Raw genomic sequence first — 26,213 nt, 5'->3', positions numbered from 1 at the left:
CATTGAGTCTTTCCTTTCCAGTCACCTTTCTCACTCACTATGTGTTAACAGACCTCTCTGTATTGAATCGTATCTGTTATTAATCTCTGTCTCTCTTCCACAGCATGTCTTTTATCCTGTCTTCCTTCTCTCACCCCAACCGGTCGCAGCAGATGGCCGCCCCTCCCTGAGCCTGGTTCTGCCGGAGGTTTCTTCCTGTTAAAAGGGAGTTTTTCCTTCCCACTGTCGCCAAAGTGCTTGCTCATAGGGGGTCATATGATTGTTGGGCTTTTCTCTGTATCTATGAAGCGCCTTGAGGCGACATTTGTTGTGATTTGGCGCTATATAAATAAAATTGAATTGAATTGAATTGAATTGAATTGAACATTGCTGAGAAGATGGCCTTTGGCAGGCTGATGGCCCCTGATGAGAGTGTGATCAGAGCCCGTCTACCTTGGTCCTCAGCAGCACACCTCCCCTGCATCCCACTACGTGGTTGCTAGGCAACAGAACTCTGTGGCAGCCTTCGAATTAACGGCGAGAATACTTATGTCAGTACACGGTGTTCTGGCCAAGCAGCCCACTGCCATGCTACAAGCAAGTCGGTTAGAGATTCTCAAAAAAAATAAAAAAAATGAAAGAAATGTAATCGTCCTCAGTCCCACTCAATCACTAGAGGTGAGCAGAATTAGAGAGGCTCTAGAGAATATGTGTCGCAAAGCAGGGAGGTTGGAGGGGAATGACGAATGAGTATAAAAGACTTGGTGATTTACAAGTGTTTGTTTGTGTGGGAGGCGAAGCTGCTGCTTCCAGGCTCCTTCAGCTTAAATTCTCTGTTGTGTCTTTCATGTACAGATGCTGCAGAACAACCACTGTTACTAATATCGCTCTGATGTCCTCCACAAGCTTTGAGTTTGCATAGACTTTTTGGAAGTCCTGTAATGAGCCTGTGATTATCTGTCTTCCTGAAGTAGGACATGTTTTAAGCATTTATCTATTTATTTTTTTTATTTTTTACTAAGCTTAAGATTCTGTTAAACAAACAAATGGGCAAATGTGGCCTTGACGCACACATGTACATGCACACATATACACACGCACACAAAGACAGAGACTGCTGTTTTAGTTCAAAACACTGCTTCATTATTGCTAAGAGAAATCCCACTTCTGCATACTTCACCCTCCCTCCCTCATGATCATTTGTAATGACGTGAGAGGTTTTATCACCAATTTATGCCTCCTTTAAAATTTCTCCAGATTAGCCAGTTCACAGGTTTATCTCTGTGCACGTAGCTGCCATTGTGTTTCTATGAGAACCTGAAGTTAATTACTATGATTTACTGCTGATTAGAGAGCTGTAGAGAGATTTTGCCATTACATTACCACTCACTGCCAGAAACCCGACCGTGGTTTCCAGGGAAACTGGAAATGTGAAGCTTTTCAATAGACACAGCCACAGCCTAAAGAGCGAGGATTGCCTAAGATAGATTCTTCTAGAGACAAACCTGTAGCCACTGCAATCAGCATCAATCACCGGGGGGAGATGCACGGACAGATGTTTGTCGCAATCGGTGCTGAGATTTGCAATGTTTGACCCAAATCTGAAGAAGAGTTGTGGAGTGGCTTCAGCCTGACTTTAGACTGCTGAGGTATGTCCTAATTTTCTGAGATCTCCTTTTGTAATCATGCTTGTTTTATAGTTACATTTTGAAAACAACTCTGAATTCATGTGCACGCTGTTTGTGTTATGTAATTATGGACTAGAATAGAATTCAGACAGGAGCTGATAATGAGATATTTTTGGGCATGAAGATTTGACTTTGTCTCTTTTTAAAGTATTTAAAAAGATAGTCCTGCAATATTAAAGTAAGTGTGCAAACAATTCTGATCAAGTAGTAGCAGTGATGCTCCTGTGTCTATTTGAATAACTGAATAATATCAATTTAGTTTCATATCGCATGACAGAATATTTTTATCTTCCGCTTGTGCTTGGGCTTGTTCCCGATTATAAACTGCACGGACACTCTCACACTGCTGTGTTATTCCTGCAGGTAATTCTAGCCCTTTAATGCGGAGACAGAATGGGAAGCCTTAAGGATGAGATGAGAGGTGTCACGGAGGACCACCAGCCTTGCGAGAAGACGGATAATGGGGGGCGTCCGGGAGGCTCAGATAGCACTGCTGCGCCTGAAGGACCTCAACTGTACAGGAGTCAAGAGTCAGCCACTCAAGGGGACTATCAGCCGGCACTACAGGGGAATGTCAGCTCTGTTGAGGAGAAAGAGAAAAACCTAATATCTAAAGATCAAGTCCTTTCAGGGGGGGATTATGGCAATGCTGACCTAACAGACACTGAACGAGTTAAAAACTGCACACAGATCGATGCCATGCCTGCAACGGAAGAGCACAATAAAACAACGACAGCAGCTACAAATAACGATGCAAAGGTGACGATCAAGTTTCTGAGTGATGGAGATGGAAAACCTGAAATTCAAGAGGAAAACTTTGAAGATCAAAATCTCAACAGAGGAAAAGATGCAGGAATTGAGAAAATCTCAGTTGCTGTCCCATCAACTCCAGACCCTTGTGACCCACGTTCCCCGGCCCCTTTTGGGCAGCACCACATGCGCACACAGGTGAGCCTCGAGGTGGTGCAGTGCTGCTCGGCAGCAACCAGCCCCATGACTCCTCCAGAGGGCAGCCATTCCTTCTTCTTCCCAAGTTCTTTTGGGAAACCTCAAGCCATGGGCACTGACACTAAAGATGCAGAGTTGCAGGTTGGTCAGCAAGTGGAGTTCTGCTCTGTCGCCACATCCCCCATGACCCCAAAATCCCCATATAGCATGGCTTTCCAAGAGGTTATCGGGAGAGAGCCAGTGCAAAGGGATGAGAAAGTGAAAAAGAATGAGGAGCAGAGGGAGACTGGTCAGCAGGAGACAAAAGTTTCAGCAGATGCTGCGTCAGAAACAACTGAAAGTTTAAAATTTACTACATCAAAGGAGATGACTGAGAGTTCCACCAATGGAGTGGATGCTGAGTTAATAGGCGCACATGTAAGTGTGGAGGATAGCAATCAGCAGTGTAAGCAGCAGAGGATGGGAAGTATGGATCAAGACATTACAATCTTGGTGACCCAGTATGGCAACAATGAGCAGGAAGAAACGGATGAGGCTGAGTCGTTTTTTTATTCTGTTGAACCGGAGATGGTCAAAATAGATGAAGATGAGGTTGGAGAAAGCTGCAGTGATATAAAGAGGAAGGAAGGAAAGGGAAAGTCCCTCAGTGAAAGTGTTCACGGGAGCACAAACGATCCACAAAGTAAAGTACCTTCTGCTGCTGTCAGCCAACATCCGAAAACATGCACAGGATCCGAGCAGTCAGAGGTCGAAGACAAAGATGCACGTGAAGAAGAGAGAGTTGTTTCTGCAAAAAAATCCCCCATCCCTGAATCACCGGCTCCCTTTGGCTGCCACAACATCCGCACACAGGTGAGCCTGGAGGTAGTACAGTGTCAGTCTGTGGCCACCAGCCCCATGACCCCTCCTGAGGGGGACCAGGCCTTCTATTTCCCCACCTCTTTTGGAAAATGTGGGGCTGTGGGCACAGGGACTAAAGATGCTGAGCTGCAGGTGGGTCAGCAGGTGGAATTTCGCTCTGTCGCTACCGCACCCATGACCCCGAGAACTCCCACGATTATGACTTTCCCTCAGGTCATGAAGGAGCCTAGTATAGAGGAGAAGATAGTGGAGGAGGAAGAGGAAAAGAAAGAAGAGGCAACAGAGGAGAAAGAGGAAAAGAAAGAGGAGGCGACAGAGGAGAAAGAGGAAAAGAAAGAGGAAGCGACAGAGGAGAAAGAGGAAAAGAAAGACGAAGCAAAGAAGGAGAAAGAGGAAAAGAAAGAGGAGGCGATGGAGGAGAAAGAGGAAAAGAAAGAGGAGGCAATGGAGGAGAAAGAGGTAAAGAAAGAGGAGGCGATGGAGGAGAAAGAGGAGAAAGTAACCCAAGAGAAAAAGGTGGAGGGAGTTGAAGAGAACACAAAGGAGGAAATAAACTGTAAGGAGAAAGATGAGGAGAAATGCGAGGAGCCAGTGCAGGAGGTGAGCTGGGATGAGAAGGGGATGACGTGGGAGGTGTACGGAGCTGTGGTGGAAGTAGCCGTGCTGGGCTCTGCCATCCAGAAACACCTGGAGAAGCAGGTGAAGAAGCAGAAGAGGCAATCCTCCATGCCACCGCCTCCTCCACTCAACCCCTCAGCTACACCCCTGACCTCAGAGATAGCCCAGAGGGGTTCAGGTAAGGGTCGTGCAGGGAGAAGAGGGGAGCATGATGGGAAAGCGGGCCGACGCAGAAGAAACCCCTTCCGCCTGCTGATGGAGAACATGCAGCAGCCACACTGTTGCTCCAGAGCTCATACCACTGAGTGACAGGAGAGAAAGTTTACATAGGATCTGCTACACGTGGTTGTTATCCAGTGCATCCACTGAATGACGTCGTCTCGATGGTGTGAGAAAAAGAAGGACAAAATTCACACCTTCACTCAAGACAAAAGCATTTAATATGAAGTTTGCACCGAGAAGCATTAACCGCTGAGAAAGCAGCCATAAATTATGATTTCTCTTTTTATCCCCCACACCCCCCACCCTCGCTGATTGGTATCTTATTCACAAATTCTCTGCACACACCGACAGAGTGATGATGGACGTTTGGGGAAATGAGAGCGATGCGTCAGCGTCATCATCAGCCTGGCTCTCCTCCTTTAGTGTTTTTCGCTGAAACCATCCACTGACTCATTTTAGCTGTTGGTGCTTTTTTTGTTGTTGTTTTTTCCACTCACCTCACACAATGTGAAGCCATGGCAACCAGCTTTTCTCCTGGTTGCTAAAAAGCTTGTTAAGCTTTGACAGAGAGAGAGAGAGAGAGAGAGAGAGAGAGAGAGAGAGAGAGATATGATAGTGTAATGACAGGTTTTGAGTGTGATTTGTGACCTGGTGGTCTGGGGGATATTTAAATCGATTAAGTGTTGCCTTGATCTCTTTGTAAGAGGAGTCTTTACTGTCAGTGCAGGCTTTTGTATGTCTTATATATTGCTTTAGATTTGGCACAGTGTTTTGACTTGTTTGTATTGTGAAAAGTGTAAAAAAAAAAAAAAAGAAGAAGACAAAAAACAAAAAAACTGATGACGTGTACAATCACCTTTCGAGGAAAGTAATGACTCCTGATATCAGGGTATTTTTAGTCATGAGTGCTCACAGTATTTTGATGCCATAATCTGTGATCCTGTTGTAAATTACGCGAAGGCAATGATTTTAAATGTGTTTTAAACAAGCGGTTGTTACAGTGTCAGTGAATGTCCGTGTTCACCAGCATTAACTTCAGATCCACATTCGAAGGATCAGAATTTATTCATGGATTGCACTTGTGTTACATTCATTTAGGTGTCAGTAAACAGTGAATAATCTTTTCAATCTGCTGCTTGTTGGAAGTCACTCTGCATGAGTTTTTTTTTTCTCTTCATCAAGAATTTCATAGCAAACACTGACAAATGAAACAGGGAAAGAGAGAGCGAGATTTTGTCAGACAGACAGTTATAAATAATGGTTTCATTTATACACTGACATTTTGAAACCTTTTTTGAAATTTATCTGTTTTCCTTGATTTCTGTGTTGGCATAACTTTAAGAAACAGTTTCTTTCAAAAGCAATTCAAACCCTTTTTAAACCACTGCTTATTATAATAACAAAAATAAAGTGATTCACATGTGCATCGAGCAAGAAGTTTGTGTGTTTAACCACTGCTGCTATTCATTTTTTTATACTGCATGGATTGAAACTGTCTCTACAGAAAGATAAAGGCAGAGTTTGATATTTTTAGGCCATCGATATTGATTTCACTTTCATACCTATGAACAAACTATGAGGCTACAGCAAACAAGCAATTCGCATACTTCAGCTCTCTGACTGGATTAGAATAAGGTCTTTGAAATCATTACACTTTTATACAATTAGATCTTTTTCACAAAATAGGATCCCCCTTTTGGTTCGGTTTTATGCTTGTAAAGGGTGTTTAGGCTTCAAAGTTAAATCTGTAATACAGAGAAGGCTATTTGAAGATGAAGTCTTCATCAAGAACTATATAATAAGTTTGATTTGGTATGCCTGATTACAAAGAAGCTACATTTGTCTAGCTGAGGCATCTGGCGTTCACTATTTACATTACAAATCTGTGGTGTCAAATACAGGGTTGCTGTACCCCATGAGGGGGTTGTCAGTGCTTTGGTTTTGGTCAGCCAGGGTCAGTGCTTCATGCAAAGGCTCAGTGTACCCCGGTGGATCCTCTTCCTGATGTCGAGCACTTTCCGAGTCAGATTTCGAGTCGTCGGAGTTGAAGCTTAGGTGGCTTTGGTGGAAAAACAAAGAGAAAGAGGGAGACAATATGAACAAATGATCATCTCAAGGTTTTTGACTTAAAAACAACAATCACATGGCATTGCTGGAAGCACAGAGCCAGCTCTGTCACAACATGCTGTAGTGGGCACTCTGTGGCAAAATGTTCACCTGGAAATCATCCCGGTTTATTAACCAGCACAGCTACAGAGTGGTGAGCGCAGCTGCGTTTCACCATGAGCCACCTTATCAAACTGTGTTGATCAAGCCAGTAACTGCTCTCTGTAGGCAGTGGACCAATTTACAGACAGGGTTCTTTGTTTCCTTGTTGTTTTTGTTTTACCTGTGTTTGTCATCATCAGAGCTGCTCTCTTCTAACTCGATGGTTGTGTCGATGTTCAGGTTGAGCACAGGATTAGCACTATCAGAGAGAAGTGACACATGTTAGAAGGCAAATTTATAGATTAGGTTTCATACCATTTCATTTATCTGAATAAGATTTTGTCTCCTCACCCTTCCATAGTGTACTTGTTGGTTCCAGGTAGCATAAGACCATTTTTCTGGTTGTCATAATTCATACTGGATGCAGATTCTGCAGCTTTAGCGGCCTTAAGCTTCCTTCTGTAGCTGTAAGGTGGAAGGATGAGTGGTCAGTACACAGACTCCCTGCTGGTCATAGATGTTTGAAATAGTAGGCATCACATTTTCTTACTTTCTGCGAGTGCAGAGGAGTGAAGTGGTGAGGACAAGAAGTACAATGACAAGGCCTGCCACAATCCCCAGCAGGACATATTTTACTGTGTCCACCGTTTTTTCTTCCTCGGGAGCAGTCCCCTAAAAACAGAGGTTTCAGGTTTCGAGTTTCATATGTAGATTATATTTACACTAACTTCACAATTTTTACATGTCCTTTAATACCGATCAGACTTATCAGACCTCTTACTAATCTGGAGTTAATTGTTTTGTAAAATGAACCAAAGGGATTGCTACTGCTGTCTCCTTTAACCAGATATTAAATGTCTTTATCCCTGTAAAATATATTTTACTTTACTTTTCTAAATCTACACTCAAAAATTGTTTTTTCACCCTCAATATACACAAAGCAATAATTTTGAGTAAAATACAACTGTAATATATATAAATTTATAAAAAGGCTTATTTATTCAAATAATTAAAAAAATGTGACTTCATTTGACAAGATTCCATTAAATGTAGCATTTTACATTGTACTTACATAATAAAATTCCATGAAAAGATGTACATGTAAAAAATCTGTTACATTTTTTTTATTGTTGTTTTTTTTTTTTTGGGGGGGGGGGGGCTGTTCAACATTTATATTAAAGTAATTTAATATAAGTAATTTTTCCATATAGCCAATATCATTCAAATGCACCATCCCTTATATACACTGTGATGTTACATACACAAAGTCATTAATCTTAACGTAGTTACGGCTGTTTCTGAAGATCATATGATCCACCTTTACGGGAAATCAAATGCCTTTTAACATTTAATAAATATAAATCCTAAATTATTGAAAATTAGGCATGTTTGTTAAAAGTGATACGCATGAAACAATTCTGAATTTAACCTGCTGGTGGAGCCAGAGTGCTTGTTGGAGCACACATTGAACTTGGTGAAAAGAATCAGTGAACTATCCCCTACCCCTGTGCTGACTCTGAAATACTTTTTATTAAACTGCCACCAGCAATTTATCAAAAAAGAAGAATAAAAAAAATGATGACGAAATGACCAAGAAGATATAAAGAAGAGGCAGAAAAATCTTTTTTTTTTTTTTGCCGTGTTTAAAAAAGAAAACCGTACTTACAATGTTATCTAGCCCAAGCTCTATCAGCTTAGGAAAGTGTTCCGCATCAGAGAGCATTATTTCCACTTGAACAGAGGTAAGGGCCGTTCCATTGGCATAGACAAAATAAGCTACCACAATAGTTTTCTCTGTAGCCCTGAGAGAACCATTAAAACACACACACACATACACATAAATTAAATCAACACATTTCAGCTGTTTAAAACCTAAAACCTGGAGTTGCTGCCATTGTCATTTTGTCTACATGTGCAATTGCACCACCTAGTGAGGAAAAACAAAGCATAGGAGTAAGCAAGGAGATGTGAAAGGGAACTTACCTGGATGTCTCACCATTGTAAGGCCTAAGAGCAACAATTTCAACGGCAGCCTTAGTGGCAGTCATAAGTGCTCTAAGCGTCCCAGAAGATGACGGGGGGGAGAAAATGGATAGATTTAAGTGGTGACTGAATGAAAATTAGCAGATTAGATCAGATATAGTCTTTACTAATGATTCAGACATTACCTCCTGATCTCAGTGAGCTTTTTTTCAACCTCAATCTGATTATTTGCAAACCTGAGTTCGACTTTGTAGGATTGATCGACTGTGAAAATCTGCAGTTATAAAAAGAATGCAAACATTGGTGTGTGCAGCAAGTTTTATAGCCTGTTTTCAATATACAACACAGGGTAAGCAAATCCCACGTCACTCACATCCAGCTCGGTGCTAGAGGACAGGCCGCCGGGATCAGTCGCAGAGACTGTTACTAAATACTTCCCCTTCAGTGTCAAATCAAGTGTCTGTGTAGATCTGTGGATAGTTGAAGGGAAGCACACCCATAAGAACCATAAAAATGCACCCATGACAATATCATTGTGGAAACAACATGGGCTCCTATTATCCCTGCTCAAGTATAAATCTAAATATATAAGTAAAAGTAAAAACACCGACACTTGTGAGAAAAACCAGAGCAGACCGAGTTGTGACTGCAGGAGACGACTTTGTACTCACTGAATAATCCCAACATAGCGATCATTTTGCTGTGTGGTGACAGCCTCAAACAGTGCCCCCTTGTCACTTATTTCATTGTCGGTGTTTTGGAATTTCACAACTGTCACTTTAAACTCGATCTCACTGTTTATGCCACTGTCACGATCTGTAGCCTATGAAAGACATAAAGTAGAGCATCATGCTTCATGCATCGTTACCTTGTCGAAATGAGGTCAGGTGTTTTTGCTTTTCAGTCGTACTCACAGTGACCCCTGCAACTGATGTCCCTTTGCTTGCACTTTCTGACACCACAACTATAAAAGAAGAAGAAAAATCAGCATTGGACTCATATAATGTTTTAAAAATTTAGGGCGATATGTGAAAGAATGTGGCCCTGTTGGTAAGTACTGCAGACGAGTGGTTATTCTGAGAGGACTCACCAAACACCTGACTGTCTGAGAAAATGAATTCTGGGGCATTGTCATTGATGTCTTCAATGTTGATCACCATTAGGCCTGAAGAGAAATGACAGTGAACCAGCTTTTATGTAAGCTGTTTGTTTTAATGGCTTACTCTTATTATCAGCAAACAACCCATTACTGACCTGTCGTGGCGCTGTTGTTATATCCCTTCTCTGTGTTAATGTCCACCACCTGAGCCTCTACAATCGCCTGGTCGCATTTTTCATAATCCACCGTGACCTTAGGGTTGACCCTGACCTCTCCGTTTGGATCCAGGACAAACCAGTCGCAGAAATCCAGGCTGTTATTGCATCTGCATTTGACGGATTCCAGCTCAAAGACCAGAGAATGACTCCCATCTTTATCTTCCGCTTTAAAACTCCCAAAAGCTTCCACTACTGTGGTGTTCTCCTTCACTGTCATAGATGCTATTGGCATGAACTCAGGTCGCTCATCATTTACATCAAGCACATCTACGTCCACCATCACTGTAGCTTTATTTGACTCCAGATCTGCTGCCTCTACCCTCATATTAAACGTTTTGGGGCCTTTTTCATAGTCCAGCTCAATGTCTGGGTCCACAGTGATGTTTCCCATGAAACCTCTTGTGGCAGCGGAGGTTCGAATGATGAAGTTCCCAAAGCTCCCATCAACAATGCTGAAAGAGATGCGATTAAACTCTGCTGTTTGGTCCAAATCCTCAGCTTCAACAGAGCCAACAAATGCACCTGAATGAATGATAAATATGAATTAAAACCCTGACATGCTGCTGTAAACACTTAAAACATTTTGCGGTGTGAAATACTTGCCTTTTTTTCCTTCTTTAACAGAGAATTTGTAAGATGGGGCAAAAATTGTTGGCGTGTTATCATTGATGTCCTGAAATGGATCATAAAGAAGAAGAAACACTGGCAGTCATCAGCTGTACCAGCCTTTACACCATCTCTTGTAACTTGGTACTGTCAACTTGCTAAAATACCTACCTGTACATTGATGGTAACTGTGACATTGGTGGATAGCGGGGGTTCACCCTGGTCTGTAGCAGTCACTACAAGTTTAATCTCCCCTTCCAGCACTGGATCCATGGCCTCACGATCCAGTTCAATGCTGTTTGTCAAAACACCGGTTTCACGGTCTATAGTGAAGTTCTTACTGTATGTGCTTGACACGATATCATACACAATTTGGCTGTTTGGAGTATTGGGCTCATCTCCATCAGTAGCCTGTTCAGCAGAGAAACATCAAAAGAGACACTTTTAGAAAGATGATTTCTTTGCTGATACTGCAAAAATGCAATAAAAGCCTGAAAACAAATATTTATGGCCAAAATGCTGAATTTAATCCAGTAATGCCATGTATCGTATAAACTTTTAAGGCTACAAAAGTACAATATTGACCAAAACCTCATATATGTAACCTGAAATGTAATTTCTTTTTTAATATAATTTGTCAGAAGGTCCAACAAACACTCCAGTTTCAAAAAAATACAATTGTCTGGAAATGATTTCATGGATCAGCCTTGACAGGGTTAAGTCATTTGATTAAATGTACATTTTTGATGTAATGTTGTTACATTGTGTAAAACAGTGTAAAACATTTATTGGAATCTGGTCAAATGAAATTTACCTGATTGGTATACATTTAGTTTATACCAAGCATATTTTCCTTAATAATTAATAATTTATATAAATAAACCTTTGCTTTTATTTATTTCAGTCACATTTAAATTATTTTTTAAAAGTGATGTTTCATATTTATGATGACATGTTTTGACTGTGTATGCATTTGAAAATTATAACTCCTGTCAATTTCTTGGAAAGTTTTTTTAAAATAATATTTTAGGCCTGGCTACACACTTCATTCACGTCACATGACAGGCCATGATATTGGGTGATGCAAATTTCCCCAGAAATATATGTGTGTATATATATATATATATATATATATATATATATAATTATTATTATTATTATTATTATCATTATTATTATTATTATTATTAAAAAGCGCTGAACTAAGAGTTTAAGGTCAGATACAATGCACTGTAAAAAAAATTCCTAAAAAAGTAAATGCTTAAAAAGTATTTTAATGTGGATTTTACAGTTTTGTACCGTTCTTCTAGAATATCATTAAATCTACATCAATAGACTGTGATTTCACATTTCAAATGTAAATTAACGTAAAATCACTGTAATGTAATAAAACATAATTTTCTTGTTTTTAAAATGTATTTGTCTGTCCATATGCATATTTAGATTGTTAAAATACATTCACAAATATTTGTCTGTTATTTGAAAGATTGGTCTGTTAAATTCAAATGTAATGCAATGGAAAAATATATAAAATGATTCTTATAAACTTTTTTTACATCAAATAATTATTATTATTTTTGCTTTTTAGGGCAATCGTGGCTCAAGAGTTGGCAGTAGGGGGGAATTATAAAGTGGAATTGTAAAGCGCTTTGAGGGTCTCAAAATGCGCGATATGAATGCAATCCATTATTATTTAAACCAACTCTTAACTGTATATTTCTGTACATTTAAGTATTATTATTCATATTGCCGCATTCATTGACCTTGTTTATAGGTAATTTCATTGTTTAATCACATTAAATTGTTCCTAATTTAATGTTTAAAAGCACTTGAAAAAGGCAAAATCCCATGTAAAATTAGGGCAACAAATTGTATTTTCATTACTGGAAATAACCATATTTTTATGAGTAAGTTATTTTCTGTTATTTTACGGTATTATTTTGGCGCCCAGCTGCCGGAATATTACTGGTTTTTTAAGATGTTTTTTCTAACAGTGTGACTGTTGTTCCATATAAACCCTTCACTTTAAAAATGATGACCATAGCTGCAGCCTCATGAACTTTTTGCTGTCTCTGCCTACCAACATTAACATGCACAATAAAGCGCTTTTCATTTTTCAGCAACATGAAACCTGTTATTTGTGTTCATGTCTTCTAGGCTCTTCAAAGTAGAAGTGATAAGTAAATGTATGTATGAGAAGTCTTGAGGCGACTGTTGTTGTGATTTGGCGCTATATAAATAAAATTGAATTGAATGGAATGGAATTGAAGTCATTGCCTTTAAGCAGTTAATTCCTGCCAGCGAATGGGGATGCCTTTATTAACGCATATACGGACTATACTACACTATTATTGATAGCCCCACCACCACCACCTGCTGCTGTTTTTCCCCCCCAATATAAAAAAAATAAATTAATCAAAATTAATTTGACAGCTATTGTCCTTAGTGCTCACCCTGCCAAACTTACCTCTATTTTGACTTCAAGCTCTTGGCCCTCTCTAACAAAAGCCACGTAAGAATCTCTGTTCATGACTGGAGGCTTGTCATTAATGTCAGTCAGTGTGATCTCCAGTACTGTAGAGCCAGGCTTGCCATCTGTGTCTCTGGCCTGTAGAGTCGCTGTATACAGAGATCTGAGCTCACGATCCAGGAGCTCTTGGCTTTTCACATAAACTTTGCCTGTGTGTGACTCCACGTCAAAGTAGGGTAATCTGAAACATAGCGCAGACTGTTGGTGAGGTGCTATGTGCAAGACATAGACAGCAGCTGCACAAAAAAGAAGAATTACTGCAGCAGGCCACAAGTGAAGACATACATGCTATCGGGAAAAAGTTTGTATGTCAGGTTGCCTTTATCCATTGTGTCTGGATCATCTGCCTAAAAGAGAGAAAAACAAAACAACGTGTGAGAGTTTCTGAAATAAAAGAATAAAAGCTTCAGATGTCTGAGAGAGAATTCAGACTGCAAGGAACTTACGGTAATTGTGGCCAATTCTGTCCCAATGGGTGAATGCTCTGACACATTTAACCTGTATGTGTCCTGTTCGAAGGTTGGACTGTTGTCATTGGCATCCTTGACGTTTATAGTGACTTGAGCAGTGGAGCTGAAGGTGGGTTTATATTGATCTACAGCAGTCACCTGCACCATGATATGAGCAACTCATTGGAATTGTAAAGAGTTTTAAAAGTCACAAACATGGTTGGCAATGGTTTGTATGTATATATATGGCTTATTTTAATTACATTTTTACCTGTACAGTCATTTGCCGTTTTTTTTCAAAATCCAGATTTTCGGGTTGCCTGATCATGATCTGAACGATGCTGTCTACGTTGGTAAATTGAGGTTCCACAGAAAACACGGCTTTGTCCTCTCCATCCAGGATTAGCTGAGTGTTGGAAATCTGTAAAATCCCAGGATCCAAAAGTTTTATGTTTGATCCATAATGTTACACAGAGCTGATATTGGGGGGGGGGGGGGGGGGGACTGGAGACCTCATCCTATAGATGATGAATGGTCTGTTTCCTTACCTTGTCGGGATCTTTGACAGTCATGCCGATGTTAATAAATCCCAGTGAGTGCTCCAAGATCTCACCAGTGAATTCAGTTGCTGTTACACAGTCGTCCCCTGAGTCTCCACACTTGTAAAACTCTGGCTTATTGTCATTGTCATCAAGGATGTTGATCTGCACAGTTGATGTGACGCTGGCACGGACCCCATGGATGTTTTCTTTAGACTCAGTGGCCTTAAATAGGCCAAAATGAATTTTATTCTTTCAATATTCAAGATATTGTTAAAAAGATTAAATATATTTAATATTTCTCAATATTTTTTATGATTAATTATAATAATAATATTAAATTAAATGGTCTAAAGAAGAAGATCATAAATGTATTTGTGGGGGGTTTTCTTGCATCATTGAGAAGTTGCTCCTGTGTAATGGTGGGTTCCACCATGACACCATCTGCTCTTTGTTTTCAGCGACCCTGTGCTCAGCCTCCCATTCTGCTCACACCAGTTCCCATCTGTATTTTGAATCTGCTCTCTAAGGTCACTGTAAACACCTTCAAAAACTGCTACTAGTGCAACTTTGGTGTAAAACTGTTATGCAAAGTAAAAAAAAAACCAACCCCAAAACAATGGGAAAACATCATCACCATTAGTTTCATGAGTTTTGTGAAGATTTGTCTTCCTCAACCTTCAAAATGGTCTTATCACAGTTTATGTCATGTTTGCTTGAGTTGAAAAACAACCTTTGATTTGGGTTCTAAAAGAAGCTCCGTCTTTAAGGAAGTTTCTGGTGCTACACAGAGAGGTTCAACCTGCCTTTCATTGCTGCTAGGTCTTATTAAGATAAGAGAATTTTATACTTGCTGGTCAATACGTCATAATGATTCTAGGGAGTGGTATTGTTCTGTGCTCAGTCTTGACAAAATGTTGAGCTATTCTTTTAAATCTTAATACGTAAAACTAAAAATTGAGGGACTGAAAAATGCCAGAGAAAGCTCAGTTTGGTCACAGTGAAACTGTAATGTGTTGTAATCTGTATGAACTTCATGGGATAACTTTAGTTAGTACTAATGGATAAGCTTACTGTAGTAACATACACAGAAAGAAGGAAATTGACAATGAAATAAAAATGTACCTTCACAGTCAGAGTTACAGTGTCACCAATAACTTCTCTGTCAATTTCTGACAGTACAGATATGACACCATCACTCGTTGAGATTTTAAACAGGCCATCTGCTGATGACTCTGTAAAATAATGTGGAAATGATATATTATACTACCACTCACAAGCTAAAAGCAACAACATACTGTAGCTTACCTTCAATGGTATAGCTGATTGCATCACTGACTCCTATGTCTGGGTCCACAGCAGTCACTTTAAGCACAGATGTGTCCTATCAAAGGAAAGAAAATGTTTATGAAATGTGAAGCATTTGAAAGTCTTTTTATATGCATAAAAAATATGTCAACTCAAAGCAGGCTCAGTGCTTTTAGTTCTGTGTGGTAATAGTAACAAACAAACGGTAACAAAAAGTTGTCAAAGTCTTTGTATACACTGGGTCATATATTGTACTATCAGAAAAAAGCTTTGTTTGCCTTACAATAATTCTTTGAAATCATTGGTCAGGTTTAGCAGCACTCACCACAGGTGAATGCTCTCTAACACTTCCAACATAGGGAACGCCGATGAACTGAGGGTCAAGATCTGGGACATCCTCAACAGTAACGAAGGAATAAACAATGCTCGACAAGTATTCTGGATCAGATTTATAACACTTGCCTCCACCATCCTGTTAGAAAACATTTATAAAAAAATCTCTTAGTTTTTTTGATGATCAGATAAATCTAGAATACATTAAAACAGATTATATAACAGATAAACATGACACCTAAACTCAAAGATGCTGAAAATGTGTTATTCACTTTTGACAGTGCTTTCAAATTATAAAAACAAACAAAGTAAGTAAATAGTATGACCACTGTTACAATACGCAAAGGCTTGTGACTGTGACTTTCACAGAATTAAATTAATAGTGAATATTCATCACTTCTCTTTATCAAACTGACAAAGCAACATAATTTTTTATGCCTGAATGCTCTAGCTTCATTTATACTTTCTTATTAGGAGTAAATAACAGGGCAATTCACTGCTTAACAAACAAAAATCAGACTCTGGATGTTACAATATGCCCCCATGTGTTATGTTACGTTAGCAGTTAGTTGTTTTAGTGTTCTTAGCTGCAGGTTTATTTAGGAGGACACATATAAAGTTATGTTTCAATTGTTTTGGAAACATCTCCAATCGATTTCTTATCAAACAGTTATATAAGAAAAATGGCACCACTCTTATATCTGTTTATTATTAAGTTTCAGCAGCACCAGAGTGGGTCAAAGAACCAAAGCAGAAGTAAACAGCTAGCGTGCTTCTCGTTAAACCAGTAGCAGTCTAAAGGTCACAAAACTGTCAACCCATCGCACTAAAGGTCACTTAAATTGTGTACTTATTATTTAATAATTTACAATGTATTTATTTTTATTTATTTATCTACTATCTACAATCTAAAATGTAAAAATAAAAAGCTGCATTTGTACAAGGGCGTAGGGCTATTTTCTTGGCCAAGAGTGATAACTTTGGGAACTCTTGTAGAAACCAACAAAAGACTGGCTGATACAGATACAAGGAAGGGAAATTCACAACATGCCAAACTTTTCCTTTAAGAAATTAGGAACCACAAGAATATACAAAGCTGCTTTAATGTTAGGGCAACCTTTGCTATTTACACTTTTCTTTAACCAATATTAGTATCATAAGGTGACGCATGTTTAAACTTGAACAATCATACTTACACTGGCATTAATCTTCAGCCGATAGTAAGTACTCAGTGAGGTATAATTCAGGGGCTTGATCAGTTTGACATCACCACTTTCTCTTACAATGCTGAACAGACTAAACCCATCATTTGGGATTACCTGGAAAAAACAGGTAAACCGTGCTTTACAAGTTCATGGAACACCTCTATTGAATATCATTACATTTTATGTTTTCCTAAAGGAAGCTTACTTCATCAATGGCGTATGTAATAATGCCAGCAGTTCCTGTATCATCATCAGTGGCTGATGCTTTAAACAAAGTTGTGCCTACAGGAGTATTCTGTTGATAAAACAGAAAAAACAAAACAGAATTATAAAAACAGAAATGATTCACTTCGTAAACAAATGATTGTGTTTATTTTTTCCTTGATGATGAGCCAGTGGTAAATGGACTGCTTCTTTCATAGCACTTTTCTACTCTATCTGAGCACTCAAAACACTTTATAAAACATGCAACCCATTCATACAAATACTTTTTTCCTATGCTGCAGTGCAGTCACACTGAAATGAATGAATCAGAGAGCTACTTGGGGTTAGCATATTTGCAGTGTTGGGAAGGTTACTTTTAAAATGTATTCCATTACAGAATACAGAATACATGCCCCAAAATGTATTCTGTAACGTATTCCGTTACGTTACTCAAAGAGAGTAACGTATTCTGAATACTTTGGATTACTTAATATATTATCATGCTGTTTACAACTACATGAATGTACTATTGCTGTGATTTATTACTGTTACTGAAGGTCCGCGGCTCCGAACCGTAGTAAAGGGATCTCTGGCTAATATGGTGGGTTCTGTGTCTGCTCGTAGCCGAAAACTAGCCTTACTTTGTTGTCTGGGTCAACCTTGCTAGCGAGAGACAGAGAGAGGCGTTGAAAGGCTGCTCCAACGGAACTTATTGTTTTTGGAGGAAAACAAGAACACGGTGTACAGTCGATACTTAATAGCTCACTTACAACTGGGCTTGTCAGGCACTCTTCTTGGCTGCAGTGGTTATTATTATATTTACATGCTTCCAGCTCCCGTTTTTGCTCGATGACAGCTCATACTTTTCCTTTTTCTCCCTCCCTCGCTCACAGACACATAACGGGTATGGCAGTCCATTCTCCCTGCAGCACGGACTACACTGCCTATGATGCTACATTCTTTAGAGCTATACCAGTAGCATTCTGCCTATTAGCTTAGCACAACAACAACAAAAAGGCCTCTCTCACCCAGGAAACACGCAGAGAGAGAGAGCGTCACCCTGTAACCATGGCAACCGTAACGCTGCCGCCTGGAACAACAGAACGTAGCTGTCAAACAAAACCCAAACAGTCCTGACCCGCCACAATATGAAACAGGAAAGTACCGCCGTGTAATCCATTTATTTCAACAAAGTAACTGTATTCTAAATACCACCTTTTTAAACGGTAACTGTAACGGAATACAGTTACTCATATTTTGTATTTTAAATACGTAACTGCGGTACATGTATTCCGTTACTCCCCAACACTGCATATTTGGCATGCAGCCTGAAGCAGCCAAGGATCCAACCAGTAAGCTTCCAGTTAGGAGATGACCTGCTCTCCCTCCAGAGCTAGAACAACCCCAAAGAATGCTTTTCTCTCACAGCAACATGAAATGGTTAAATGGATATTATTTACTAACAAGTAAGATGCTGTGACAGAAAAAAAAATCAGAAAACCATTTGTAGAGTAATTCATTTAAATATATTTGCCTTACTTCTGGAACACTTGTGTCATAAGAAGGGCTCTGAAAGTTGGGTTTGTTGTCATTGGCATCAAGTAATATTATGGTTAAGTCTCCGGTTCTCTGTAACACATGATGCACTCTGTGAATATAATGGACAAACTGGCATTAAAGAAATAACTTTTACTAAGTTAGATGTCACTTACATAATTAACGCCATCAGAAACACCAGCTTCAAGTGTCAAATACCCCTGGGAACTCTAGAAGAGAGAATTGATCAAATGTATAAGTGCACATGCTTAACCGTGCAGTTTTTTCCAATAATCCTCTATGTCTGCCACACCTCTCTATCAAGAGGCCTTGCAACAGATGCAACCCCTGTAGATTCTTCAACTCTGAAGTTTGGAGCATTGGTCCCAATGAGTGTGTAAGTCATTGTGTCACCATCTGGATCTGATGCAGTTATAGTAAATCCCGGTTGACCTGAAGAACAACAACATGTAAACATAAAAAAAATGGGCAAAAGAGACATATTACAAACATGCTAAAAAAAAAAAAAAAGTAAAAAAAAAATTTAACATACCAACAGGGGTGTCTTCACACACTTCATAAAGAGTTCCGGTGATTTCAGGACTGCTATTTGCTGCATAAGATTTGAAGGTTAAATGTTGACATGAAGATAAGAAAAGCAAAAATGAATCATCAAACATCAAATGAACACACACCATTAGTTAGGCTGATCAGGCAAAATAACAGTATGCTTCCTGCAATCCGCTCCATGCCTGCGAATCAAAAGAGACAATTTCATAAAAGTAGCAAATATTTGATTTTTGTTCTTAGTGTCACCATGAAATGGTAAAACCTTAAAGACAATTGCTCAGTACACTTATCAGTATGCTAACAGGTTCATAATGACAATGTTCAGTTATTGGTTTTTACACTGACCACCTTACTAGTTATTAGGCCTAATCGCAAATTCTAAAAAAAATTTAATCTTTATAAAAACAACAAAATCATTAAATGTCATGATGCAAACAGAAATATAAGAAGGGGAATCACATACTGGACGACGCTGGGTAGTACGCAGCTCTTGTCCTGATTTTTGTAGCCTGAAATTCAGCAGCCAATTGTTATTACAGCCACACCCAAACTGTTCACAGCATAGCAGGTGGTGAAAACACCTGGAAATCTTTGTTTACAGAGAGAACACAGCAGAACCTTTTTATAATATGAAACCTCATACACTTACATTTCTGCTGTCCCCTTATATTAACAAAAAAAGTGGACACCGTATTTTGATTATTTTTTAAAAACCTACTTTGGAACTTTGCATTAAGCTTTAAATAATTTTACATACATTTAAAAAAAAAGATGCAAAGACAGTTTAGTTCATTTTCAACTGTTAGAAAATTTGGATATAAAAATTAAGAATGACCTCATATAAACAAGTCTTTACTTTATATGTAACCCCTTTGTTTTAAAGGGCTTTACCACTTTTTTCACTACTGTTCTAGGAAAGAAAAAACACCAAAAAAACTGATCAGCTTATTTCAGGTTTCAGGTGTTCGAAGCAACACACTGGATTGATATTACGTATTGTTTGTTATTATCTTCTTCTTTTCTTAATTATCTAAACATTATATAGTAATTACATAGTAACTAAATCCATATACTAATGCTCTAAAAAATAAATCCAAATGCATAAGACAAACTTACCAGCCAACATTCACAGAGGGCTTCTTCTTTACTGATGTCTGGATGAGACCTTTGACTCTTGTTCCTCTTAGTGATTGTCGTCTCGAGGCAGTAAATATAAATGATTAACATGCGCCAGTGATGTCCAGCAAGTATGATAGCATTTTACTCCACTTCCTTGTTTGCTTGTTAAAAAAGAAAAAAAATGTTTTAACTGTTTTCTAATAAGTAAAACAGAAAAACTTCACACAGTTGAAGCTGGGCTCAACTATGACTTCACGCAAGCTGTTTAAGCGTAGAAACAAGCTCCTCACCAGTAACAAATGGCACTGAGCCATACTGGGCCACAAGCATCCAAACAAGAACCCCACAAGGATCTGAAATGCCCTTTTGTCTAAATAAGTGGTGCTGCTGTCATGGCAACAATACTCTTCTGATTGCTTAGGTTTGGAAACCCAGGGCTTTCTAATGCCCATGCCTTCAGAACCAATCAGAGGTTCAGTCCCTTATCCAGAAACTACAGTTCCAGGCCCTAATGAGCTCTTCCCAGTGAAGCTCCACAACCCATACAGTCTACTCTACTCATTAAAGGGTATCACACAAAGGATTATGCTCTCTTGTATCCACTGGCTTCATTCATAATGAGGCAATATACTGAAAACAACATCTTCACTGTGACTGTAACAAATGCCAGCAAATTAAGTGTTGAGAATGGGGCTATTAATATAAATAGATTTGAAAAACACTAGCATGAACAAATGTGCAGAATGCTCAAAAGAAAATTCCTGATATACATGTTATATATATCAGACAAGTTTCTTATTTGTTTCTGTCAAAAACAAATTAAATTTAAAGAAAAAAAAACACACAGCCTAAAGATATATGTTACTTGTGGTAATATCTAATGTAACACTGACTGAATTGCTTATTCAGTGGTTTACTGAATAAGCAAAAAAAAAATTGCATATTAATACAAAAGAAGTTTGCTACAGCTTTCCAAGAGTCATTTGAAAAGTAACATTTTAAAATAAACAGCAACTGAAATTTTTAAGATATATAAAGGAGAAAAGCTTTCCACCAAGACTTGATTGCATGTTTTTTCAAGAAGCTTACCACGGCCACCATATTGATTTGGCATGTTATCATGCTAGTACTGTCCCTAAACTCACTGTCTGTGTCTACTATTAATCCACTGGATCCACTGAATTACTGATGCTTACCAGTAACTATAAAAACATTGATGAAAAATTATTCCAAATACTTGGTTTGCTTTGAGCTAAATGATAATGCCAGTGACAATAGTGATGCTAAAAATGCTAATGCTAAGCAGGTATTGTCTTCCGCATATTATTACAAGGTGTTAGTTTTGTGGTAGCTTAAAGGTTCACAAAGTGTATCCTGTATGCCACAAGAGTAGCTAAGCCAAATCTGGTAGAAAAGAAACACTTTGCATTTTTATTTTTTTACAGAAAACATAAATATCAGCCTCTTGATAGTGTTATAAGAAGTCAGTGGACAGTCACCAGAGGCTGAAAAATAATCAGTCCTCCAGGAGCTGTTCTCAGTAGATATAAATGTGAAGATTTATTTTATGATGAAGAAAAATGTGTGGAACTCTTCATTTAAGCAAACGTGTAGTCAAATGATTATATGCAGAAAAAAATAGAGCAATATTATAATTCACAGGCTGACATAAAGTGATTAAGCAACAAAGAATTTGTTCCAAGACTCTTATCCAGTTCGACTTTGGTTTATGACTTACAGCATTTAACACAGCACTGCCACTCCCTGAGCAGCAATAGAAATATATGAATGGGCGGTAACAGAATAAAACTCTTCCTTAGCAATTCCAGTAAACAGAAACATTTTTTTTTAAAGAAAAAAGAGTGATCTCAGGGTTACACAAACTGTTGAACCCACACAGTCCAATACTGATAAGATAAACGTTGCCAACTAGATCATGATTTAAGGCATATGATTGTGTAACAAAATGGACAAGAGAATGACTGAATTCCAAAACAAAAAAAAAATCGATTTGCAGTGACAGGTTTCTAGTAAATTATATGAGTATTGATAAAAATCTGACAAATCAGCCCTTTCTTCTCACCTACTTTGATACCCTCCACTTCGGATGAATGGTGTCCTATTTTTCCCCCCACATTTTTCTGACTTCTTGTTTCCTCGTTTCCTCAAGCAACAAGACCAATGTACCACAGTTTGTTTTATTTGATTTTATTGTGTATGTTTTTAATAACTTTACTTTTTAAAAATGGAATAAGACAAATTGTGATTTCAGGGTACTTGGACAAAAAAACACTTGGGGACAAACAAAAAAACAAGACATGATGAAATTGGTATGGAGATTAGAATAGGTACAGATGTGAGTGTGTGTGTTTTTAAGAATTTTTATTGTAATTGCAACATATTTTCACATCTGGTGCAACCAAATTTTACATTCAGGTCCGGGGAAAATATCGTGTGGGGGGAGTCTGAGAATACTGTGAGAATTGCTGGAATTAATGCAATAGGGAGGGAAAGAAAAAATGTGAATGGAAAATTCAACTTCAAAAAGACACTGGGAAAAGACATATGAGTTATCTGGAAGTCCAGCCCAGGTTGGCAGGTTGTTGTGATAAAGAAATAGCCAGAGCACTGGACATCAAGGTCAGCCAGCAGTGTTGTTCTGTGGTTAATAGGTGGGATTTCTCCCCTGTTTTGTCTTTTTAAACCATTGATTAAGAGCTCTGAGTCACAAAAACATGATCAGAGGCAGCCAAACCAAACGGGAACAACAGGCTACACAAGCCTCATGCTCAGTGTAAAATAGTCCCTCTAGTGGCTCATAGTTTCAAAGTGAAAGGGTTCCTCTTTCCACAGATGGAGTCATAAATTGAGTAAATATTAATACAACTTTTGATCCCTGTGCAATACTTGGCAGTTCTGAATCATGTATGTATGTCTGCTTTCATAACGACCCTGCACATGCTTTAAAACATAGCACTAGTAAATATATATATATATATATATGTGTGTGTGTGTGTGTGTGTGTGTGTGTGTGTGTGTGTGTGTGTGTGTGTGTGTGTGTGTGTGATTTCATGCTATTTAGTTCCTACATCAAGCCACCCTTCATTTATTTATATTTTCCTTCCCAGAAGCCAGACGTTTTTGATAGTTGTTTAAAATGGTCTTGAGCAATAAGTTCCCAAAGGTTTATGAAGGTCTTTCAAACATTTCCATGGGCATTGGCTGATTTTCACTTAGTCCAGTCCTTCTTTTTGACAATTTTCAATAATTTTGTTTGTTTGTTTGTTAAGCCAATTTATACTATAAAATAGTCAAAGAACTCAAAGAATGAACTAGTGTTGTGCCTACATGTGTAGACATATTTCTTCCCTAGTTCAGTAACAGCACTAGGGAAGAACTACAGTGGGGCAAAAAAGTATTTAGTCAGCCACCGATTGTGCAAGTTCCCCCACTTAAAATGATGACAGAGGTCAGTAATTTGCACCAGAGGTACACTTCAACTGTGAGAGACAGAATGTGAAAAAAAAAATCCATGAATTCACATGGTAGGATTTGTAAAGAATTTATTCGTAAATCAGGGTGGAAAATAAGTATTTGGTCAATAACAAAAATACAACTCAATACTTTGTAACATAACCTTTGTTGGCAATAACAGAGGTCAAACGTTTACTATAGGTCTTTACCAGGTTTGCACACACAGTAGCTGGTATTTTGGCCCATTCCTCCATGCAGATCTTCTCAAGAGCAGTGATGTTTTGGGGCTGTCGCCGAGCAACACGGACTTTCAACTCCCGCCACAGATTTTCTATGGGGTTGAGGTCTGGAGACTGGCTAGGCCACTCCAGGACTTTCAAATGCTTCTTACGGAGCCACTCCTTTGTTGCCCGGGCGGTGTGTTTTGGATCATTGTCATGTTGGAAGACCCAGCCTCGTTTCATCTTCAAAGTTCTCACTGATGGAAGGAGGTTTTGGCTCAAAATCTCACGATACTTGGCCCCATTCATTCTGTCCTTAACACGGATCAGTCGTCCTGTCCCCTTGGCAGAAAAACAGCCCCATAGCATGATGTTTCCACCCCCATGCTTCACAGTAGGTATGGTGTTCTTGGGATGCAACTCAGTATTCTTCTTCCTCCAAACACGACGAGTTGAGTTTATACCAAAAAGTTCTACTTTGGTTTCATCTGACCACATGACATTCTCCCAATCCTCTGCTGTATCATCCATGTGCTCTCTGGCAAACTTCAGACGGGCCTGGACATGCACTGGCTTCAGCAGCGGAACACGTCTGGCACTGCGGGATTTGATTCCCTGCCGTTGTAGTGTGTTACTGATGGTGACCTTTGTTACTTTGGTCCCAGCTCTCTGCAGGTCATTCACCAGGTCCCCCCGTGTGGTTCTGGGATCTTTGCTCACCGTTCTCATGATCATTTTGACCCTACGGGATGAGATCTTGCGTGGAGCCCCAGATCGAGGGAGATTATCAGTGGTCTTGTATGTCTTCCATTTCCTGATGATTGCTCCCACAGTTGATTTTTTCACACCAAGCTGCTTGCCTATTGTAGATTCACTCTTCCCAGTCTGGTGCAGGTCTACAATTCTTTTCCTGGTGTCCTTCGAAAGCTCTTTGGTCTTGGCCATGGCGGAGTTTGGAGTCTGACTGGTTGAGGCTGTGGACAGGTGTCTTTTATACAGATGATGAGGTCAAACAGGTGCCATTCATACAGGTAACGAGTGGGGGACAGAAAAGCTTCTTACAGAAGACGTTACAGGTCTGTGAGAGCCAGGGATTTTCCTTGTTTGAGGTGACCAAATACTTATTTTCCACCCTGATTTACGAATAAATTCTTTACAAATCCTACCATGTGAATTCATGGATTTTTTTTTCACATTCTGTCTCTCACAGTTGAAGTGTACCTCTGGTGCAAATTACTGACCTCTGTCATCATTTTAAGTGGGGGAACTTGCACAATCGGTGGCTGACTAAATACTTTTTTGCCCCACTGTAGGTGTCTGTTATGCATTGCAGACAATGTGTACAGAGGAGGTCAGGAGATAGGTATTTTCACCTTGTTGGTACAAGCATTTGGAAGATTCCCAAAGACCTATTAGCTTCGGGTCGTTTCCTAACTTCAGCGGGACATGAAAGTCATGTCCTTAAAAAAGATCCAACAGAGAACTGATACAGAACCTCAGAGATGGATTTGAACCCTCTGTTGATCCATCTACTGTTCACTGAAGCCTCATCAGAAATGATGTCAGTAGAAGGGTGGCTGTCAACAAGCCATTCTTAATGGAGGGAAGCAAGGGGGTAAAAAAGCTAATGTATGCCTTCTTACACAAGAACTGGACTGAAATAGGTGCTAACAGGTCTTATGGACTGATGAATCCTTATTTGTATTTTATTTATTCAAATCATCATTAATATGTACAAAGGAGATCAGGAGAGTGTCTACAGCCACTTTTAAAACACAGATCATGGTTCAATATTGTCAGATTGAGAGCAGCCTTATTTGTCAGCATGGCAATGATCCCAAACACACTCTCACTGCACTAAAAGCATAGCTGGATAGAAAAACACACAGTGAACCACTGTCAGTCATGGATTGGCCTCCTCGGAGCCCAGATCTCAACATTATTCAAGTAGTGCAGGATCGTCTTGAAAGAAAGGTAGTCAACATCCAAACACCAGGTATAAATGTCTTTCAAGATGCCTGTAGAACTATTCCTGAAGACTACTAAAGGATATTACTATTAAGACAGTTCAGGCTGCATTGAAGCGTAAAGATGGTCAAAGTAAATACTAACTCTCAAAAGTGTTAGAATTGTACAAACTCTGTTTTTGCCTTATAACCTGTATTTTCATGTGTGTTTGCACGTTTCGATAAATCGCTGCACCTATTTTCATTTTGCTAGGAAAATATAAGATGGGTGAGTCAAGACTTTTGCAAAATGTTGTATATAATGAACAACTTTTTGTACATTATATAC

The 26,213-nt window shown here is 39.0% G+C and overlaps 2 protein-coding genes across 3 annotated transcripts; one reads left to right on the top strand and one right to left on the bottom strand.

Annotated features, from left to right (window-relative positions):
• The first annotated feature begins 369 nt into the window (after window positions 1–369).
• On the top strand, window positions 370–5,753 carry gprin1 (G protein regulated inducer of neurite outgrowth 1). Its single transcript, XM_085177020.1, has 2 exons — window positions 370–1,628; window positions 2,031–5,753. Exon 2 carries the CDS (start codon window positions 2,061–2,063, stop codon window positions 4,401–4,403), a length of 2,343 nt encoding a protein of 780 aa, XP_085033146.1. The 5' UTR covers window positions 370–1,628; window positions 2,031–2,060; the 3' UTR covers window positions 4,404–5,753.
• cdhr2 (cadherin related family member 2) lies at window positions 5,438–20,484 on the bottom strand. Of its 2 annotated transcripts, none has more exons than XM_085176996.1 (31): window positions 20,221–20,484; window positions 19,568–19,613; window positions 19,230–19,286; window positions 19,088–19,147; window positions 18,848–18,987; window positions 18,711–18,764; window positions 18,538–18,627; window positions 17,000–17,089; window positions 16,786–16,908; window positions 15,582–15,728; window positions 15,257–15,332; window positions 15,074–15,183; window positions 13,958–14,173; window positions 13,681–13,830; window positions 13,407–13,568; window positions 13,246–13,307; window positions 12,898–13,141; window positions 10,602–10,841; window positions 10,428–10,497; window positions 9,762–10,346; window positions 9,598–9,672; window positions 9,422–9,471; window positions 9,179–9,330; window positions 8,881–8,977; window positions 8,693–8,781; window positions 8,508–8,579; window positions 8,191–8,326; window positions 7,075–7,196; window positions 6,876–6,989; window positions 6,706–6,783; window positions 5,438–6,375 (listed from the first exon to the last, which is right to left on the bottom strand). In XM_085176996.1, the coding sequence occupies exons 1-31, from the start codon at window positions 20,329–20,331 to the stop codon at window positions 6,192–6,194; spliced, it is 4,002 nt and encodes a 1,333-aa protein (XP_085033122.1). In that variant the 5' UTR covers window positions 20,332–20,484; the 3' UTR covers window positions 5,438–6,191. The 2 variants fall into 2 exon arrangements, with proteins under 2 accessions (XP_085033122.1, XP_085033132.1); XM_085177006.1 differs by having other exon boundaries at window positions 19,568–19,693; window positions 20,221–20,312.
• Between the last annotated feature and the right edge of the window lie 5,729 nt (window positions 20,485–26,213).

The sequence above is a fragment of the Neolamprologus multifasciatus genome, chromosome 2 (genome assembly GCF_963576455.1).
Source record: "Neolamprologus multifasciatus chromosome 2, fNeoMul1.2, whole genome shotgun sequence".
NCBI classification, from domain to species: Eukaryota; Metazoa; Chordata; class Actinopteri; order Cichliformes; family Cichlidae; genus Neolamprologus; species Neolamprologus multifasciatus.
Note: the sequence above shows the minus strand (reverse complement) of the source record. Positions and strands in the feature narration are given on the sequence as shown.